This window comes from Phoenix dactylifera, chromosome 2 (assembly GCF_051530095.1).
Source record: "Phoenix dactylifera cultivar Ajwa chromosome 2, Ajwa_hap1_PhDact_Kaust_v1.1, whole genome shotgun sequence".
Lineage (NCBI taxonomy): Eukaryota > Viridiplantae > Streptophyta > Magnoliopsida > Arecales > Arecaceae > Phoenix > Phoenix dactylifera.
Window position 1 is genome coordinate 44475234 of NC_143191.1, and position 17440 is coordinate 44492673.

The 17440-nt window shown below is 40.8% G+C and overlaps 1 protein-coding gene across 3 annotated transcripts; it reads left to right on the forward strand.

Moving 5' to 3' along the window:
* The first annotated feature begins 3653 nt into the window (after window positions 1-3653).
* Window positions 3654-17282, forward strand: BRS1 (alpha/beta-Hydrolases superfamily protein). Of its 3 annotated transcripts, XM_089929050.1 has the most exons (10): window positions 3654-3709; window positions 9286-9470; window positions 14578-14685; window positions 14777-14872; window positions 14985-15077; window positions 15451-15539; window positions 15886-16286; window positions 16387-16482; window positions 16585-16690; window positions 16802-17282. In XM_089929050.1, exons 1-10 carry the CDS (start codon window positions 3669-3671, stop codon window positions 16943-16945), a joined length of 1359 nt encoding a protein of 452 aa, XP_089785176.1. In that variant the 5' UTR covers window positions 3654-3668; the 3' UTR covers window positions 16946-17282. The 3 variants fall into 3 exon arrangements, with proteins under 3 accessions (XP_089785176.1, XP_038975019.3, XP_038982399.3); XM_039119091.3 differs by lacking the exon at window positions 3654-3709 and having other exon boundaries at window positions 9027-9470; XM_039126471.3 differs by lacking the exon at window positions 3654-3709 and having other exon boundaries at window positions 9027-9470; window positions 16585-16682.
* Window positions 17283-17440: the final 158 nt, after the last annotated feature.

A 17440-nucleotide genomic window follows, 5' to 3' on the forward strand; every position in this document is an offset into this window, starting at 1 on the left:
ATCCATCTGAGAGTAGAAATCCATTCGAGGGCTAATACCAACTCCAGGTTAGAAGTATGCTCGAGGGACAACGCCAACTTGGAAATAATAATGAGCTTAGGGATAAGCATCTGTCCGAGAGTAAGAATCCACTTGAGGGCCAATGCCAACTCGAGATTAGAAATCCGTCCGAGGGACAATGCTAACTCAAAAATAATAATGATCTCGGGGATAAGCATCTACCTCAGAGTAAGAATCCGCTCGAGGGCTAATGCCAACTCGAGATTAGAACTCCGTCTGAGGGACAACGCCAACTCGAAAATAATAATGAGCTCGGGGATAAGCATCTATCCGAGAGTAAGAATCCGCTCGAGGGCTAATGCCAACTCGAGATTAGAAGTCCGCCCGAGGGACAATGCCAACTCGAAAATAATAATGAACTCGGAGATAAGTATCTACCCGAGAATAAGAATCCGTTCGAGGGCTAATGCCAACTCGAGATTTAAATAAACCTTGCAGTTGCCCTCTTACTCAAATTAGAGGCATACTTGTCGAATCATGCGGACGGGGGTGCTCTTCCTTGACTTTCCGTTGATGCCGCAGGGCATCCCGAGTTGAGCTCGAGGGATGACTTTATAGATTCCCCCCACTCAGATCAGAGGCGTATTTGTAGAATCCTGCAGATAGGGGTGCTCTTCCTTGGCTCCCGTTGATGCCGCAGGACATCCCGAGCCAGGCTCGAGGGATGACTTTGTAGATGCCCCCACTCAGATCAGAGGCGTACTTGTAGAATTCTGCAGATGGAGGTGCTCTTTCTTGGCTTTCCGTTGATGCCACAGGACATCCCGAGCTGAGCTTGAGGGATAACTTTGTAGATGCCCTCCACTCAGATTAGAGGCGTACTTGTAGAATCCTGCAAGCGAGGGTGCTCTTCCTTGGCTCCCTGTTGACGCCACAGGACATCCCGAGCCGAGCTCAAAGGATGACTTTGTAGATGCCCCCCACTTAGATTAGAGGCGTACTTGTAGAATTCTGCGGATGGGGGTGCTCTTCCTTGTTTCCCCGTTGACGCCGCAGGGCATCCCGAGCCGACCTCGAGGGATGACTTTGTAGATGCCCCCCACTCAGATCAGAGGCATACTTGTAGAATCCTGCGGACGTGAGTGCTCTTCCTTGGCTCCCCGTTGACGCTGCAGGGCAACCCAAGTCAAGCTCGAGGGATGACTTTGTAGATGTCCCCCACTCAGATCAGAGACGTATTTGTAGAAGCCTACGGACGAGGGTGTTCTTCCTTGGCTCTCCGTTGATGCGGCAGGGCATCCCGAGCCGAACTCGAGGGATGACTTTGTAGATGCGCCCCACCCAGATCAGAGACGTACTTGTAGAATTTTGCGGATGGGGGTGCTCTTCCTTGACTCTCCATTGACACCGCAGGGCATCCCGAGTCGAGCTCGAGGGATGACTTTGTAGATGCCCCCCTCACTCAGATCAGAGGCATACTTGTAGAATCTTGTGGACGGGGGTGCTCTTCCTTGGCTCTCCGTTGACGCCGTAGGGCATTCCGAGCCGAGCTCGAGGGATGACTTTGTAGATGCTCCCTACTCAGATCAGAGGCATACTTGTAGAATTCTGCGGACAAGGGTACTCTTCCTTGGCTCCCCATTGACACCGCAGGACATCCCGAGCCGAGCTCGAGGGATGACATTGTAGATGGAACTCGTGGGATGACTTTATAGATTTATCAATATATAACTCGTGTAGCCAAGGCATCCATAATGCGTCGAGCCCACTAGGGCGCTTCAGAGACGCTTTGGAAAAGTTTCGAAGGATAACTTCATTAATTTACACAGTCTGGGGGAAGAAAGCCCGGACCTGAAGGGGTTAAGGTCCTTTCTTGGAGGAGTAATTTACATCTAGAGTCCTTTCTTGGCCGATGAGAGTGTGGCCTCTTTTTGGCCCCTTGGGGCTAAGGCGGCGTTAACGCATAAGACATGTAGATGGGGTGTTGATAGTGCCCATGCCGGAGCGTCTATCGTCGGGCCCGTTAGATGGCCCCGAAGTCTGTCCATTAAGCTTTGCTCTGTCGGTCGACCCACCGACGAACCGGCTCAGGAGGCCTTGGCGGACGATTACTTCGATCTTATCACGGAGCCGGTAACAATCCTCTGTGGTGACCGTGATTCCTATAGAAGCGGCAGTATTTGCCCAAATACTTCCGTGACTTGGACGGTCGCATCTTCAGAGGAGATTGGAGGTAGTCGCAACCCTCAATTTTGGTGAGGATCTCGGTTCGGGAAAATGTGAAAGGAGTGTACTCCTCAAAACTTCGGTGGCAGACATATCTTTCGGACCTCTGAGGGGACCTGCTCCTCGATCGATAGCGCTCCTCGCGGAGTTCCGCAACCTGATCCCAAAACATCTGGATTTGTCGTCTCGCTTTCTCGACTTTCCTGTCGAGTTCAGCGATTGATAAAGCTCCGGCCGGATGAAGGATTTGAATAACTACAGCCAGAGCTTGGACTTGCTAGACGAGCAAATAAAACTGTTCTATCTGGATTTGAGAAATTTGGTCTGCCGGTACAAGCGGTGTAGGGGGTGGACTTTGGAGGGAGCAGTCGAGTGCTGCTTCCCGGTTGCTTGACGCATTTGGGGGCTTCCTGGCTCATTATTCTCGTGGTCATGGCTCAAGCCCTTCCTCTAGCGCTAGAAATATTGTGGTTCAAATTTGGCCCGAGGGTGACCATGCCGAAGGGAGTCGCCGATAGTTGGAAGAAGAAGACGGTGGCCACCTCCTGCACGACGGCGGCAGCGGACCTGCACAAAGCCTCACCGCTGTTTTCGGTGAGGACCCTCCGACGATCAAGTTAGAGTAGGAAAAATTTGGTCCAACCAAAAATTTCTTAGAAGTTACCTGACCGGGTTATTTATAGTCCCAGTGGAAAGGCCTAGGTGGCAGAGGCACTGTTCGTCCTCATCATAAGGGAGTGTGGCTCTGAGTCGAATGGCGTGCAGCTTAGGCTGGTGGGTGGCGTGCGGTGGAAATTGTATCCTAAATGTCAATCGTCAGCATATTGATAATTGAATTTTGTAAATGAATTGATAAATTGATAAAGTATTATTTGGCATTATTCATCATTGTACATCTCCAAATGAACTCTTATATGATGAAGTCCTTAGGACTTATGTTATGATAAAGGAGGATTTATCTTTGAATCCTTAAACTGGTTCGTGACCAAATGATATGTTGCTACTGGGATGCACCATTATCGAGATTAGGTCATTGTGTGACATATACGTTGATTGTCCTTTTAACCAAGGAGTGTGGAGACACTGGTATGCCACACAGGTGAAGTGTAGGAGTACATTTCACTGAACGTGATCAATTTCGGAATACTTTACTGTCAAGAGATGTTTCGAGTGGATATAGATATAAGTTTGGCCCTCTGACCTGAGATCGCAACCTGTGACTAGCAAGCAACTCACTGTACTTTGGTACCGGACTACCTGAATTTCTAATTCAGTGACGGAAGGTCACTGAGTGCAGTCAAGTACTTGCGTAGTCAGTTGTGAGTCGAGATGGAATTGACCCCTTCTGAAAATAGGAGATAATGTCTTGTGATTAATTTAGTAAAACCTTTGCCAGGGTAATCCCAGTGAGGAGTCATGGGATATCTAAAATTAATCACATAATGGATATACTAATTATAGGGTTGACAGTGAGCTCTAAGTCATTCTGGCATTAGGAGTCAAAGGGATTGAATTATACAGTAACCATAGTCCAGGGTTCCAGAATATTTGCTTCGCATATATTCGGCCTATCCGGACGTCGGATACCATTGCTAGATGGTCACATTGATTAGTATAGGAAGATGTTCCTATACTACCGGCTTAGATTCGAACATATGAGGTCACATGCATAGAGTTTCTAGGTTGATTAAATGGCTGATTGATGATTAAGAATCATTCAGAAGTAATTTGGTCAATTCGATTGACAAATTATCCTCAGCAAAAGTTGCATTAAAATAATTATTTAATTATTAGAGGATTAATTAGCAATTAGATTGCTAATGAACTCAATTTGATTGAGTAATTGGGCTTAGGTTGAGCCAAATTGAATAGGATTCAATTTGGGCTGCATCAGGGTTTGACCTAATTGGATTGGGTTCAATCTAAGTAGATTGAGCTTGACCAAATTGATGGGACTTGATCCAATTGGATTGGGCTTGATCCAAATCAATTAGAAGACCTTATTTGATGAGGATTATGAGTCCAAATAATCAGAATTGGATAAGGAGAAGAATTCCTAAATTTTAGGAACTCATCCTTATCTTCTTGGAGAAAAATGACACTTTGAATTATCCCCAATATTTTTCATGCCTATCCTCCTTATTTTTGGCCAAAAATTGGCATGAGAAGAGAGGAGGCGTGGGGCTATATTTTCTATAAAAATGGTACCTTAAATCTTCCTAGAAAGATTTAGATGAATTTCCTAATTTGTAGGGATTGCATGGTGCATGAAATAGCGTGGTCTACGGCTGAACTTTGGACGCATGAATTCCTATCTTTTAGGGATCCAAAATGTAAATTTGGATATATTTATCTGCTCTTAGCTGCCAAAACACCAGAATTTTTTGAAAATTTTTTCAGCTAAATTAGTTTGCTAAATTAGGTGTGAGGCGTGGGGTGGTCTTTTGGCTATAAAAGATCCCCATGCCTTGGGTTCAAAATATACAATATTTAGAAGTTTCAAAAAATTCTGAAAAAATTCTCTGAGGGCCTCCATCCCTTCTTTTCCTTCTTCCTCATGTCCATCCTCCATCTCCTTGAAGAACAATCAAAGGTTGAGTGTTTAGAAGGAGAAAGCTTCAGCCATTGCAGCATTCCTGTGCGAGCTAGCACTCCTGCGGAAAACGATCTACCTAGGGCTTCGCGTGTACTTCTCGTAGAGGCCATTCGTGTGCGTGGCTGCGAAGTCAAAGATCAGATTCACAAGTTTCTTCCATCATAAAAGGTATTAATTCTATATTAATATTTTATTTTGGAGTCAGGGTCTAGATCTGATTTTCCGAGATTTTACCCTCCTTTAGGGCTCCTCACGGAGTTATCTTCAAAATCTATTCGATGAATATTCGGAGATTAATCGGAATAGAGTGTTTACCTTCAGATCTGATAGTTAATCATGCATGAAAGTTTTAGCATAATTATTTAAACGATTCCGGCATAATCCTATGGGTTCTTAAGGTGCTAATTTTTAGATTTGATCTTGTAAGCATGCATGAATTAAATTATTTGATTCGGTTTTTCCGCTGCGTTTTAAAACTTAAAAAGAACTACGTATGGCTTGATCCCCCTTATAAAGGAGTACGTAGGCAATCCGATCAGGTTCATCCATGGTTTTTTTTTTAAAAAAAATTCAGCATGCCTAATACCGAAGAACCTAGGATTCACTTTCAGGTAGTGCTGTAATGTACGGGCCCATAGAAGGATGTAGGCGCGCACATAGGTGCGATTGTTGGCGAGATCGAGCCCGTTGAGAGGTCGCATCATGCATTTAACGAGGTCGGCTGGATGGATGCTGGGGGTAGCACGGTTTCTCGAGTTCCTAGGTGTGCTCGGTGGAGCGCCCCGAACTCGAGGGTCGGGGCGTACTACTGAAGTAGACGCCCCGAGCTTGGTCGGGGCGGATCGACGAACATTGGAGGCACCCCGAACTTGGTTAGAGGAGTCGGCGAATATCTGAAGCCGATGGAACTTTTGGCGAAGCCCGAAGCCGAGCTAGTTTTGGGCCGGACTGTAGAGTCAACCAGACGGTGTTGGTGTTTATTGGGCCAAAACTGGGCGGCCTTTTAGCTGTGGGCTGGACGACCCATTCCGCCCCCCATCACTTGAATTTTTGGACCAGGTATAAGGATCCAAGATCATCTGAACATACAATTCAAGTGAGACTATACATATGCTGGCCTGGTCTTCACATAGTCCCCCTATTCAAGTCCAAACATTTTTGCTAGGCTAAACATTCAAGTGAAACCTCAATTTGAACCTAATATATTAAATAGATAACTCGGCCAAACTCGCATAACTCGTTTACTAAACAGGTTGAATCAAGTTAAATCAGTTAAATAGATTAAATAGGCTTTTAATTGGTTAAACAAGACAGAAATGGGTTAACTAAATTTCAAATGGGTTAAATAGATTGGGTCATGACTTGGTCTAGTTATTACATGAATCAAAACGGGTTGAATGGGTTAGAGGTCTAAATCTGAATCCGACCAATCCGACCGGTTTAATAAGTAGATCTAGGTGGCTTGACTCATCCATGTCATGAATCTATTTATACCAAACTTAAAATTATTTAAAGTAGGTTGGTTGCTGGTCGGATTGATAGGTCGGGTCATAAATTGTGGCCTCTATTTATAATAATCTAGGATCTAAAAAAGCTAGTCAAAGAGTATTATTTACATTCTCTTATAAATATTTAAAATCATCACGGTGCATAATTAATTTGGTACTAAATACATGCCCTCATAGATTCTTACAAACCCATGCCCACATTTAGGGTTGGTGCAGCCAATAAACAAAAAGGTATGGAGGGGCCTAGTCCTAGACTAATCCGAAGCCATTCTTGAGAAGGAATCCAGACAACGAATTCTTATTCTTGAAATGTGGATGGTATGGATCACCATGTTTCAATTGTAATCGACCTAATGCTGCATTTAGGTCCTAGCATTTCAATGTGATCGCAGAAATGAGCCAACTTAATAGTCCTTTGAGTACGAATCGCATGACAGACTAATTTTGGTTTTGCTCAAGCTAGTGCACAAAAGCCAGTTCATTGCCAAGAAAATGAGCACGCCATGCATAACTCTTGCTTCACCGATGCATATACTATAAATGTCTCCACATCAAGTTAGTCGAGCATACAATTCTTGTGACTTAGTGTTTGCTAATTATTGATGCTGACGGCTTCGTTGGTTCCAACATCCATACATTTTCTTCTCAATTTATGATAGGAAAAAAATTCTGTAGATGCCTCTGGAAGATAGCATCAGCGTTTGTCTTCAATAGCTAGCTAAATACGGCGGAACCATCGCCGGCACCGTCCTTGTGTGTTAATCATACTCATGGCTTATGGATAAACCTTTCCAAAAGGTCCTTTCCAGTCTCGATCGAGATCTGTACTGATAATCACCTTGTGTCTCGTATTATTCATTCATCATTATGCGTGCAACGGTTACTGGAATTTAAAAAATCTCGCCACTTATCCGTTGTTAGAATTCGAAAATATCGGCCAAAACTATATTAGTTTCTTCACCATTAAAAACAGTGCCGTATAATTGTTATGCAGGACTGCCCTCAAGAAACTTCTTTTTTATATATCTTGGCATAGGTTCATTTAGTTCGCCTGTCATTTAGAACACTGAAATGACCTTGCAGGGCTGTACTAAATTCAAACCTCGAGGAGTGAACCTCGACCCTTTTCTATGCACGGTCTCTATGTTCTTTATCCAGAGATGATCAGAGAAGTTACGGTTTCCCCTTGAAGTAGGTGGGATTTGGCAACCTCGTAGCCGATACCACCACATTAATTTACCGTCCTGATAAAAGATTCAACAAAAACTAGGACCATAGTGGTTATTGTCGTATTGCATAAGAATTCAATGGTGCCCGGATCAACGGACCCTCCGACCCAAAAATTCCGGGCAGGGGGGAGGAAGGATGGGGTTAAAAACTTTGGAACAAGAAAACCATTGAAATAAATAATAGAGCAAGAAGAAAAAATCTAAACAATTAGTATCTCAAAAGTAGAACAAAAGTTAATTTTATGTTTCAAAATTTTTCAGTGCCCGTTTTGTACTGCAGAATACTGTATAGGGCTCATCATGTATGGCACATAATATTACATTGTTGATATATAGCCGTCTATCTTGATGATAGTTATTAGATGCTGTGCTTTATAGAGAATTTTGTGCTCCAGTTTTATTGCAAATACCATGGATAAAGTTGCAATGGATGAAAGGAAACTATATCCCTATTACACCTGCATCTATTGAGATGGGAGCTCTGTATGGGATTGTACTGCAATAACAGATGGAATCTCCTCCTTTATGATGCAATGAAGAATCAGACAAGGGAACTATATATCTCTGATTTTTTGAAAAACGGCTCCACACTAAACTGTTTCATGCGAGGGGGCCAAAAAAAAAAAATGCCAAGAGGCTGCTAAACGAGTATTAAAATATTATTCTGGGGTCAAGTGGTCAGACACTTTTTAATAGGGTTGAAAACTTGAGACACGAGGGCCCATGATTGAGGGCATGAACTAACACTTTCGTAACCACCAAACATGAGAAGAAAAGCAAATAGGATAAACTAATAATGGTGAAAGACTTTCTCCCATGAAGCAGACAGACTTTCCATTTGGGTCTCTATGAGGATCATTAAGAAGGTGTTTTTTTGTTTACAGGGAGAGCCATCCCACATCTTGACAAGCACAAGGCCAGCTCCACTTGTCTCATTTCTTTATTCACCCACAAGCATGCAAGGATAAAAGTATTTTAAAAGCTTGCATTAGAGTGACTAAATAATATATACATTTTCAGCTAAAGTAGAAAGAGTGATGAACTTGTTGGTTTAGATAAGGTTATCTAGTGTGTGGATTTTGGAGAGGGAGGTGGTAACTGGTAATATGCCTATTTCCTTTCAGAGAAAGCTCACATAACTAAACTAAGCTGAGTTCATCCCCCCCAGAGCTCTCCAACTTCAGGACCTCACACACGCGCGCACACACAGAGAGAGAGAGAGAGAGAGAGAGAGAGAGAGTTGCATTGCATTTATGGGCCAGCTGTTTGGGCTCCCAAACCCAACTCTGAAGCAAATATTAATGGCAATGTAGGTCAGCTACCTTCTCCTACCCTATCGTCCATATATATATATATATATATATATATATATATATATATATATATATATATATATATATATATATATATATATATATATATATATATATATATATATATTCACGCGTTCTTTTAGGCTTTTATTTTGTAGATATATAGCCGCCCAACCTGCAAGCTGTAATAAAATCTCAACAGTACTAGAGTTTGAGAGCACCATCCAAAGCACACGAATGGCTTTATATAAGCATCCATTCCTATTCCAATGATCCAAATCTCCTCCCTTACAAGAGACACAAGACACCATAATAGAGAGACTTCCCGGGGTGGGTGCAATGGGAGGCCTAAGGAAAATACGCTCTTCCCCATTGTTCATTTCTTTCCTTCCTTTACTAACCATCATTGCCACCGCTGCTCCCGATCAACAAGCCCTCGATCGGATCTCGGAACTCCCCGGGCAACCTCCAGTGTCCTTCAAGCAGTTCTCCGGGTATGTTACGGTGAACAAGGAGCACGGCAGGGCTCTCTTCTACTGGCTCACTGAAGCTGCCAATGATGCTGCTAAGAAGCCCCTGGTTCTTTGGCTAAATGGAGGTCAGTCCTCATCCTTCTTGTTCCTCTTTTCTTAATTTACTTTTTCCAAGGGCTATTTTATTAGTCGCTGGGATGATAAGTTGATAACATAAGTATACTTATGCCTCACCTTTCTGGAAATGCTTCGTTGGTTTATAATTACATGAGAAAGCTATGCGAGCAAAGCTGATCTTTTTTTTTAAAGGAAAGTGAGGAGGTTAATTATTAGAACCTTCCCCAACTTTTATTGGGTGATAGGTAGAAAGAAGATTTCTACTGGGCTGTTTGCTTTATTCCTAGGTTTTTTCAACCATAAAAAGACTATGTTGAATTTCTCAAAAGGAAAAGAGCTCCATCAGCGAAACTTTTTAAGTTTAACCCACAAGAGAAAGAAGCGTAAAAAGATGACATAATGGCCATTAAAAACCTTAAAAATTCTTGTTCTTCTCGCTTACCCGTCCTCCTTCCTGTGAGCTTTGGAAGGAAAACAAGCCCTAATTTTATACTCATCCCTATGTAATCTTCATATCTTATTCCTTTCATTTTTTTTTCTCTCTTTTGTGCTTATCTACATTTTGGAAAATGACATTGATTCCAAAATGATGAGCATGCAGGCTGTTGTTGGTTTACAACAACTACCCTAATAAATACACAAGGCACCACTTTATGTTCCTGTCTGAAAGATGCACACGTGGCATGACAATGGGCTTGCCACATCGACTGTAGGAAGCCCACAAAATGGATGCCTCCCTCGCCCGAAATTTTGAACGAGAACGAACGCGGCGCAGTTTAGCGCATATCTGATGGATTTGCTAAGGTGCGCCGATCGAAGTTCAAGTGGGAGAGCGGTGTCAGGAATTCGGAACGTTTCCTTGGCCGTTCGTATATGTTTGTTCCTTTCTATTTGTTTTGTTTGCTTTCATGGCTGTGGTAATCATGTGAGAACCGATCATTATTCTCTGCACGGAATTGGCACAAAAAGCTCCAATTATATATATATATATAGTTCATTCTCAGTAGCCATCAGGCTTAATTACAATATTCGCATATTATCTATATATATATATATATTTTTTTAAAAAAATTGCAGTTCACTCTTCATAGATCCAATTAAGCAAGCAATTTAAAGCAAAGTTTATGTATTTGATTTTTCCCCCAAATAAATAAAAAGAAAAATCATAGATTACCCTACTTTTATGTATCCATGGCTACTTCTCTCAGTGTTATAGTTATAAGGTGATCGAACTAAAGATATGTCTCCATGGACTATATAGTCAGATTGGAAGGAAATATGAGTTAATTAACCTAAGGAACTGTAGGATAATAAAATTTGGTTACTTCCAACCGAACAAATCTCATGTTTGATGTTTTTCTCTAATACAAAAGTAAAATCTAATTATGATTGCTTTCCACTCGTAACTTGATGCTTGATATATTGAGTGTTCCATCTATTCATGAGTGGCATTATGCCCACTTCTACCATAGGTGGAAATGTAAGGTAATATAAGGATGGTGGGGCGAGCTGATGGTAGGCAAACATCTGCTTAGGGTTTGTGTGATCAATAAGAAATAAGTTTGTTTTTTTCTCTGCCTCTCCAAAAGAAAAAAAAATATATATTTGTAAGTATAGGCAGCTATAGATCGATCTGTTCTATTTCTAAAGTATAAAGGGAAACACCACAATAGGTCGACATAGGTTGGAAGAAAACCCCTCTTAAAGGTTGTTTAGCATAATAAAATGTACCTGCTATTAATCATCTAAAGTTGTCTCAATGAATCATAGACTAATTATCGCATTTGTACTTTTGTACAATTAACAAGACTTCAATTGAGTTGCATGCCACAGAAATCTTATCCATGTGTTGGTATAAATGCCATGGTCGACAGGGCGAAATTAGTGTTAATGTGTGGGAGCTACACATAGTACATGGGCATCCTATGAGAATATTAAAATTATATAACTAATTTTGACCATCTAACTAAAAACGATGACAAGATAGATCGAGAATGAATGTTTTTAATTAAGTTTGGGTACAAGTCAAGCCATTTGGGTATGAGTCGAGCCAGTGAAGTGAGGAAAAAAATTACAAGCATCTGATTTCATCATACAATTATATATTAGACTCAAATATGTGCTGGAAGGTTATATATGCATGCATTAAAATGTAAATTACAGTCCACAATAAATCTCAAAGTCGCTTCACTATGCTGAATCCAATCCTGAAGAAGGATTTTTTTTTTCTTTTTGGTTTTTGCTGTTGATGTCAAGCTTAACTTGCACCCTTCAAGCTTAAATATTAATTCTCCAAGAGAAGATAAGTATGTCGAGGGCTATATACTGAGTGAAAGAGCTCATGGATCTCCTCCAGGAGCGGCTCAATGTATTTGGAGGCCTAAGACAAACTCAAAAGCCCCAATATAAATGCATTTAGGGGCCTCAATATATAAATTAGGAAAGAGATAATAATTTTTTTAGATAAGGGATACGTCCTAACATAAATGCATTTGAAGGCCCCAATGCACCAGGTGCATTGGGGCCTTAATGCATTTGGAAGCTGACCTTGGAACTTACTATAATAAATGCATTTGGGAGCCGGGGCCTTAGGCGACCGCCTCAGTCGCCTAAGGGTCGAGCCGGCCCTGATCTCCTAATTTCCAATGTATGGCAGCAGATTAATGTGACTGCAGATTATTAATGTTCTGCCGCTCAAGAGATCGAAAGCTGCAAATATTATTTTACCTTTCTATTTTATTCCCTCTGTTTCTACTGCTGCCATGCATCATCACCTTGGTAAGAACCATGGGCATAAAAACAACTCCACCCAGCACTTTGCGCAGCAACTTTTCCTTGCACCCCTGCCTGCCAACTTTTGGTTCTCAGTCTGAGCCAAAGGCTGGTGGAAAGGAAGGCGTTACCCCTTGGCCTTTACTTGGGTGCAAGTGGTGGGGCCGAGAAGGGGGGCCGGGGACGGAGAAGACAAGGCCACTTTCAGAAGCACGCGTAGCCTGCAGGTGGGAGTTGGGGGTTGCTGTCCCCTCCGAGCCACCTAAGTGGAAAGGAATGCCATTTAGAAATGAAATAAATTTTATCGAAGAAGTCGAGAGAGCGATCGAGTGATGGGTGGGTTAGGTTTGGAATTCATGATGTGGGAAGCCAACTTGGGGGAATAATGGTAGTGCGGCAGACCATTGCAGTCTTATGGAACTGATGGAAGCCATCCTTTCCTTTCACTACTAAAAGTCTCTTGACCAGCTATATATATATATATATATATATATATATATATATATATATATATATATATATATATATATATATATATGATGAATACAATTATTATTCCTATAATATGCTCGGCCGTAGGTATTAATTTTTGTTGGATAACTTGTTCGAATGCAGACTTATTCTGGAATTAATGTGAGGTTCCACTTGTATGTATTGCATCAGTGGGATGGTTTCTCCAGTCATGAAGACTGAGGATATATAGAAATTTCTGTAGTCATGGGGAACCATATGATTTGTTTAGACATATTTTTACTTAACAATAATACCCAACACTCACTAAACGTACATGCTGCTATTATGGATCTTATGTCATCGATTCTTTTGTATTTGATTATTTTTTTAGAGTAAATTCAGGTAAGTTTATTCGAATATTGTTATTAAATTTAGTTTTTCTTTAATTTTTATACCTTTTTATTTACCTAAGTGGATTTATTGGCTTCTTTACATTGCCTTGCAAGTTCGTAGTGCTTATTGATTAATTGCATTTTTTATGCTCTATTTTCTTAAGCAATATATGCATTGTGTTTAGTGTATTTCTCTGCGTACTCACCTATGAAAAGATTTTTTTTCTATTACTAAAAGCATATGTAGAGGCAAGTTTTTCCTCCTTTTTTATAGTACAAGCCTGAAAAACGACAACAAGTCTATTATGGCTTTATTAGCTGGCAACCTACCTAAGGGTTTAGCTAGGTTGTTGTTGGCAGCTTCTCATACTTCACCCACTATTTTATTTATAGTCATCCTCTTAGTAATAGGATGCTTAATTTATTGAAACCTCCTCAAATAAAATTGGTTAGGTCATGCTGATCACACTTTCAGTTGAATTTGAGTAAGTCTTGAATCGCTATGTAAATTGAAGTCACCTTCCATAGAAAAGCCAACAAGTGCCATAATCATTGGCATCCTCTTTAGTTCTTTGCAATGTAGTTTATCAATTTTATCAACTACACTAATTAGATCAATTTGGTGGTAGCGAAGCTAATTAATCTAAGCAGAAATTATAAATATAAGAATCTTGTCGATTATAGAACTTGCTTTGTTATGGGATACAAGTTATCTTTATTTGAGATAAAACTTTACTTCTGCAAGAGAGTATCTATTTATCTCAATTCCAGAATCAATAATGGAGCATCGAAATAAATTGATTATGACTTATACTATTATAATTTTTAAAATAAAAATTATGTACTTTGACGGTCTCTAATCTATGCATCAAGTTGCTGCATAAAATAAACAATTAAAATATTGTGAGATCAAATTTTGCTATCATCTAAATATCAAAATCTTTTGATTTTTAATTTATATATATATCAAGATAGATTTTAAGTTTAAATACTTTATCATGTATTTAGTACATTAGTACAACAAAAATTATTTATTTTCACATTCATACATGTATAGGTTGGAGACTACCAAATTATATAATATTTGATTTTTATGTATTTTTAGTAGTATGGATCATAATCAATAGTGCGAATCATAGATTTAAATCTCAAGATATGTCCTATTCGCCCGGGCCGAGCATGGTCCATTCTTTTATTCCATGCTCCTTCAAGTCTACTGTTTTGGCTTCACCATGCACAATAAAAGCCGTTATGCCAATCCAATTAATATGCGCTGTCGGATCAATGGACCACCCCATCAATGGGCACCCAATTGGAAAGCCCACTGATGAACCTATGATGTGATCATAACCCCTCCTTCCATAACCTCACCCTACGGTAACCTGACCCCGCGTGTATTCTAGGGTCCCTCCACCAGTTTGCATGTTTGCTGCCCAACAGCTGATCTGCTTCCCATTTAATCGGTGTCATAATAAAACGGTCGAATTGTTTGAACCAGGTCCGGGTTGCTCCTCGGTGGCTTATGGCGCGTCGGAAGAAATAGGACCGTTCCGGATAAACCGAACCGGGTCATCCCTCTATCTTAACAAATACTCATGGAATAGAGGTAACTCTGTGAAAAATAATATTGCTTAATAATCTTTTAATCCTTATGTCATAAAATATTTCATCGATTACATTTTTTAAAACTTGAGCAGAAGCAAACATTTTATTCCTGGAATCGCCTGCTGGTGTCGGTTTCTCCTACACGAATACCAGCTCCGATCTTAAGACCTCCGGCGACGAACGCACTGGTACAAGATTAAATCTCTTGAGATTGTTGAAATTATTTACAGTAATTAGTAATTTGTTCATCTCAGCCTAGGCATTTCCATCATTAATCATCATTGGGGTCTTATGATGCAGCTCAAGATGCTCTCATTTTTCTGATCTCTTGGATGTCAAGGTTCCCGCAGTACAAATATCGGGAGTTCTATATCTGTGGGGAGAGCTATGCCGGTATGTTCATGGTAAACTAGAAATATGGATGTATGTATGTAGTTATGTCACTAAATCAGGTTACTTTGTCTTTATGACAAGTTTCACAATTCTTTTAGCTTTGCAAATAAATATCTAGCCGACCAAACTGCTTTTCATTTATGGTGACGCAAAAACATTGCTTCCTTAAGAATCTTAAATATGAGAATTACTGCAGACAAATCAAATGATAGGTAATTGACAAAATCATCGAGTATAGATATCCCAAATAACAGTAGTGTCATTGAGGAAGATCATTTTATTTAATATTTTTAGCAGATATCATATCTTGTTTGGTTTTATCCCCTATCTTCTATGGTACACGGAGTGATAAATTTTGCTCGCATTATGTTAGGGCACTACGTCCCTCAGCTGGCAAAGAAAATCCTTGATTACAGTAAAGCTTCTTCAGAGCATTTCATCATCAATCTCAAGGGATTTATTGTGAGTATGATTATAGGAGACAAACAAACTTACATGCTGACATAGTACTTTCTTTTTAGTAATATAGGTAATTTTTACTCATGGAATTCTAACCTTTTCTTACGTTCTTTTCTGAATTAGTTTGCTCATAATCTTTATCTTTAGTTGTTTCTTATGCAGTTGCACTGTGCCCTTTCTATGAAAATCTTGGCTCCAATACCGAATCAAGTTATTATCTATACATAAAAGAAAATGAAGAGGATAAAAAGACCACCTAACCTATTATTTCTTTCATCAAATTTTAACTACGATTCAGAGAGTGCAGAATCCTGCGTGTGCGTCTCACAGACCATTTTCCGATGCACAGGTGGGGAATGCTGTCACAGATAACTACTACGATAGGATCGGCACAGTATCCTACTGGTGGAGTCACTCCATGATCTCTGATCGGACCTACCGATCCATCCTCTCCTACTGTAACTTCACCTCCACCCAAAGTTCACGCCGTTGTGATAACGCCATCAACTATGCCGTGAATCATGAGTTTGGCGACATCGATCAGTACAGCATCTACACCCCCTCCTGCACTGCCCCCAACTCCACCGCCCCTCGATCACTGAGGCTCGGAAACACCCTTATTCGGAGTCGATCATATGGCTATGATCCATGCACCGAGAACTATGCTGAGAAATACTTTAACCGGCCCGACGTGCAGGAGGCCATGCATGCAAACACTACCGGCATTCCCTACAAATGGACTGCATGCAGGTTAAGTTGCACCCACCCTGATAAACCCAAAGTTTTCTCCTATACATGCATGAGATGATACATGCTGATGATCTTGCATGTTTGATGGTTTTTTTGATAGTGATTTGCTGATCAAGACGTGGGGTGACTCGCAGTTTTCCATGCTGCCTACTTACAGGGAGTTGATCAGAGCCAGCTTAAGGATATGGGTGTTCAGGTGAGAGCCAAGCCATACATGCAATAATATTACTAGAAATCTTCTTCTAAATTTTGCTTTTCAGCCATTTGATGTTGTGATTTTTGGTGATTCAAATGGCAGCGGGGACACCGATTCAGTAGTTCCGGTGACGGCCACGAGGTTCGCGATCAATCATCTTAATCTGACAGTTGATATCCCATGGTATCCATGGTATACAGGTAGACAGGTATATATATATATAAATGCAATAATTTGAGCATTGGCTTGATTTGGTTCGATGAAGGCAGTATGTGATTTTAATTTTTTTTTTAAAAAAAAATTTCACTTTATTATGAAGGTTGCGGGATGGACCGAGGTGTATGAAGGGTTGACGTTTGCCACAGTGAGAGGAGCAGGGCATGAGGTGCCCCTGTTGCAGCCAAGGAGAGCATTCCAGCTCTTTCAGTCATTCTTAGCAGGCAAACCACTGCCCAAGTCCTAATGATAGCTACGTGGTTGTCTCTCAGTCTATGTATCAAGTCCAAATTAAGGGATTTCGATAGAGGGGTAGAAGATGTACGGCTCTGAATACATAAAGATTCGGAATTGGCTGGGAGGTGCTTGGAGGGAACCTCTGAGCTAAAGACTCTCCCATACAAGTCATATGGAAGCAATTGAAATCAGATTACTCTCTCTGTCTCTCTGTGTCTCTCCATGCACGCGTTGCATGCGTGTGCAAAACAGTGCAGGAGCAAATGGCTACTGTAAGGGTAATAAAGGGAACAATAAAACAGTCTCCCTGATTTGATGAGTCATAATGCATTATAAATTCTCGATTAGAACACATTTATATATGCATGGCCAGCTTGTGTGACATTCGAGACAAGCTTATGACCATTTGAAGACCGTGGGTGAAACACTGCTGCAGGATGAAAATAATTTAGAAGACATGAGACATGCCCCATGAACCAACTCCTGGTAAAGTAATTACCAATGG

What these genes read in the sequence shown, in the direction of transcription:
- BRS1 (XM_039119091.3), top strand. Translation starts at nt 9,212, where the DNA reads ATGGGAGGCCTAAGGAAAATACGCTCTTCCCCATTGTTCATTTCTTTC. An exon ending in CTGTGGGGAGAGCTATGCCG is followed by an intron (nt 15,078 to 15,450) that starts GTATGTTCATGG and finishes GCATTATGTTAG; the next exon opens with GGCACTACGTCCCTCAGCTG. An exon ending in CATGGTATACAGGTAGACAG is followed by an intron (nt 16,691 to 16,801) that starts GTATATATATAT and finishes TTTATTATGAAG; the next exon opens with GTTGCGGGATGGACCGAGGT.